We start from the raw sequence: 4,090 nt of genomic DNA, 5'->3' as shown, positions 1-4,090 counted from the left end.
GGCCGATCTTTGCGGGACCCGTGTGGCAGTAAGGAGCAGGCGAACAACACAGTAAGAAAGGGATTCCACGCGGTGCTGGCCCTCTCTCCAACAACGCGCGCGGATCCATGTGAAGTCAAAAAAACACGCACAGTCGTCTGTGATGGTTGGGACGACATGAACTGAAGCATGCACACACGCTCCCACCTTTCCATACTATGACCGGTGGGCCGTCTTGGCTGCTGGTCCCAGGGGTCTGTGCCTTGCCTTTGTTTTCGTTCATGTGAGGGATCCGTGGAGCTGTGTCTTGCCTGTGGTTGGCTATAGGAGGGATAGGATGGACTGATGCTTACACACCCGCAGGACGCACCATGACGGGTGGGCCGCGTTGGCCGTTGGTCCCCCACATCGGTGGGCAGGGTTGTTCTGGTCCAGTGAGTTTTCGTCCTGCTACGACTCCGTGCAATTATGTCTCGTCTGCGTCTCATCTGGGTTTGAATAGAGGAAAGAGGTGTGCTGCCGCGTACACACATGCGGCTGCGCTTCCGCACAATGACCGGTGGGCCAAGTTAGATGCTGGTCCTACACATCGGTGGGTGGATTGTTTCTGTTCGTACCTTTTGAGTTTCGTGTGGGGTTGGAGAGAGCCGGGTCATGCGTCGTACCGTGCGCCATGTCGGGTCCTGCGGCTGGGTGTGGGGGTTCGCTTTTGCTGCAGCGCTGAACAGGCAGCGCAACTAGTGTTCCCTCCCATCCCGAGCATCGCACCCTCTCCTTGCCTCTCTCCTCGCCAGCCACCAATCCGCCTTCTCGCTGCTTCGTCTCCTCCAACGCCTTGTCTCCGGCCGCCGGCCTCCCGACCGCCCTACCTCACAACAACGTTTCCCGAGGAGCAACGCGAGCGAGGCCAGCATACGGAAGGAGCGGATCGAGGTCTTGCACGCTGGCTCCGTCAGCTGCTTCGCACCGTTCTGGATTCGCGCCGTCGCATGCGATGGTTCTAGATCAGCGCAGGTCATCGCCGTGGAATATCAGGGGCGGCGATTTCTTCACGTCGAGGGCTGGTGAGCTGGGGAGGGTCAGGAGGCTGACAGGGCGTGCAAAAGAGCAACAAGGTTGGCTGTGGGGGAGAGGCTACCTCGGAGCTTCAGGCTGCGCACGCGTCAGGAGTTTGGCGATGGGGGAGCAGCTGCTCGGAGCTCGGCTGTGCACACCTCGTGGGATCTGGTCTCACCAGGCACTCGATGTCGGCCACTCAGCCTCATCGGCATCCCGAGGTGACACAACGACGGCCGGCGCTCGACACCATCTTTCGCGACTCGACGACAGCCGGCTCATATAGCGGTACAGCGGACGGCGACCTCAGCGGGTGGGTGACGATGACTGCAGCTGGTGCACGAGCTCTCACTCGGCTCCTCGTCTCAGGTACGAGTCCTTGCAGCCTGTTCGAAGTTTTCTCCTTTTGCCCTTCTCAATTTGTTTGACCTGCTTTTGCTCGGGTGGATGCAGGGTCCAGACTGATAGTTGGATGCTCTGTGCTAGCGTATGGAAGTGCTGCAACCACTTCTGTTTCGGCTGTGAGGTAGGAGTATAATGCTAATTGGGATTGTGAATTAACCGTGAATGGATTTCTTAATTGTTGGGATTTCGTCAATATGTAATTTCTTTTACTCATTTTATTAGATTCTTATAATTTGCTGGTCCTTGATTGCAACCTGGGGTCATCATGTTTCTATTCACAGGTTACAGTTGTGTTATGTAAAATAGACCCAAGCTCTCGTTTTTTAAAATTATCCATCTATTCTCTGATGCACGCAGTTCACTGGAGGAGAGAGAGTCTGGCTTGCGAGTTTCGCCGATGCGGCCACGGCGGGGATGCCAAACTCCGTGGAGATGCCAAAGATGTACTGGGAGGTGGTGCTTCCTGGAATCCCAATGCCTCCACCTATCATCAACCTGCTGTTAGCCCAACAAAACGATATCTCTCTCTCTCTCTCTCCCTCGCTCTCTCCCTTCCCACCTTGGTGACCTCATTTAAGTGCTTTTGATAATTGGTGGTACAACTTTCCCTCTTTGATACCAACAAATACTTTATAACGACTCTTAGTTTGCAATCCATTATGAAACATAAATGAAGATAATAGATGTGAATCTTTTGTTCTAACGATTGATAAATATTAAATTAAAGTATAGAGACTATTGCATATACAATATGTACCATAAAGGATAAGTTAACCTTTTCTCTACCACATGAACTGAGAACTTACAAGCTAATTTGATAAGAAGCATAGTACTTGTATCATTCGGAAAATGGCCCTTCTGTATTCCATTTTCAGGGATAGTCCTGTTGTGCTTTGTTTTATCTAAAACTACAGGGTTCTTGTGCAGTTCAGATGTTCTGGGATTAGTAAGAGTTTTACTATATCTGAACTTCTGAAATTAGTACGAGTCTGACAGCCTTGCAACCAAACCAAAACTAAAACTGCAGGGATCTTGTGACAGCCTTGCAACCAAAACTAGAGATCTTGTGGAGTTCAAAGCTAGCTGCCATTTGTTGGAATATCAGTTATCTTATTTGTGCACGATTAACCTGCTTATCATGAAAAAGTAGAATCTTTTAGGATGGACCATCAAGTTGGTTGGCATTTGTTTAGATCTTTATGAGAAGCAGCTCCTCTCAGTTGGACTTTTCTTTTTTATTCATCTTGGTAATATGAGAATATAGTTCTTAGTTAGATATCAGTTACACAATTAGAACACCATGAATTCACTGTTTTTATAGGACCTTGCTGCTCTGAATCAGTGTAATAAACTTGGTGTACAAAATACATGTAGATTTTGTTTTATTCATCAAATAACACATCCAGAATCCTTGTTAACATTGACCCTGCTGATGCGAATCAATGTAATAATCTCCTTTATGATTCTATCTACCCATATGATCAACTCAATTGAATTAATTTTCATATTCTAGACGTTCTGTTTTATTGGTTGTGGTTCTGAATAATTTTGGCTGGTCGTTGGAGCAGAAGCAATGAAGCTTGAAGTTTAGAAGTTTGGGGGATGGCAACAATACTGCTCTTTACACTGCCTGTCATTGTTATTTCATGTTTCTGAATTTAAGTACCGAGAACTAAGTGTCGCGTGTTGTCAAACTTTAATGTTATGTCCTGTCTTGAGAGTTTGATTTGGGCGAGTGTGTACTAAACTACTGTTGGATGCTATGTTTGAGTCAAGATATGCTTATGTGTGATCGGTGTTAAATTTGTAACATATTGTTATATTTGTCACTTGTTTGATACCACCGCTTGTTAACTCTGAAAAAAAGATGGGGAATAGACGATCTTTTGGCAAAAGGAAACGGCACACTATTTTTTTTACATGAGGAAACTGTAGACTGGTGGGGACTTCCTGCTAATATGATACACTAATGAATGTAATGGGTTATCTGCAGTATACCTCAATTTTGAATGTGACACGTCATGTATGTATACACTAAAAAATTGAGATTGTTGGTTGCAGCTCCGTAGGTAGGGGTATGTAATTAGTCAGTATATTTTTAAACTATTAGTTCAACTTCTCAAAATAATTTTTAATGTACATGTAGTGTATCTAAAATTAGGATCTTTCTTACTGCACCACCAAGTTTTCAGCCTAAACATTATTAGCCTTTTACCATGGTGTTCAAGAAAGAATTATGGGTCATTTTGTCATGAAGCATGAGAATGATAATTCCACCTCAGGTGGTGATAAATTAATAAATTTAAAACAATAATGAGGCTAGCCAACTCACCTCCAGAAGGCTCCTCCGATTCGGCCTTCGTCGGCCGTCGGATCTGTTTTTTTCATGCGTCTGGACCGTTTTTCGTGCTTTTGCTTTTGGCAGTCACCTGCCTATTTGTATGAGAGAATTCTTATTTACCTAAGGCCAAGTGTATTGGTGTTGGGATCCAGACGATGAGTATGATGATGCCATTGATTCACATGATGATCTTGGTGATGAGTATGATGATGCCACTCATATGTTGGTGTGAGGAAACTTGGTGATGGTATTGGTGAGAGCATAGAGAAGGAAGTGAAGGTTCCCTTTGAGAGAAACATGAGAGTTTAG

General features: G+C 45.9%; 1 protein-coding gene across 1 annotated transcript; it reads left to right on the top strand.

Moving 5' to 3' along the window:
- Nucleotides 1-681: 681 nt before the first annotated feature.
- On the top strand, nucleotides 682-3,269 carry LOC123111902 (uncharacterized). The gene is made up of 3 exons (XM_044532782.1): nucleotides 682-1,404; nucleotides 1,489-1,561; nucleotides 1,798-3,269. Exons 1-3 carry the CDS (start codon nucleotides 1,224-1,226, stop codon nucleotides 1,943-1,945), a joined length of 402 nt encoding a protein of 133 aa, XP_044388717.1. The 5' UTR covers nucleotides 682-1,223; the 3' UTR covers nucleotides 1,946-3,269.
- The last annotated feature ends 821 nt before the right edge of the window (nucleotides 3,270-4,090 follow it).

Source organism: Triticum aestivum, chromosome 5B, assembly GCF_018294505.1.
Source record: "Triticum aestivum cultivar Chinese Spring chromosome 5B, IWGSC CS RefSeq v2.1, whole genome shotgun sequence".
In the NCBI taxonomy this organism is placed as follows: domain Eukaryota; kingdom Viridiplantae; phylum Streptophyta; class Magnoliopsida; order Poales; family Poaceae; genus Triticum; species Triticum aestivum.
Note: the sequence above shows the minus strand (reverse complement) of the source record. Positions and strands in the feature narration are given on the sequence as shown.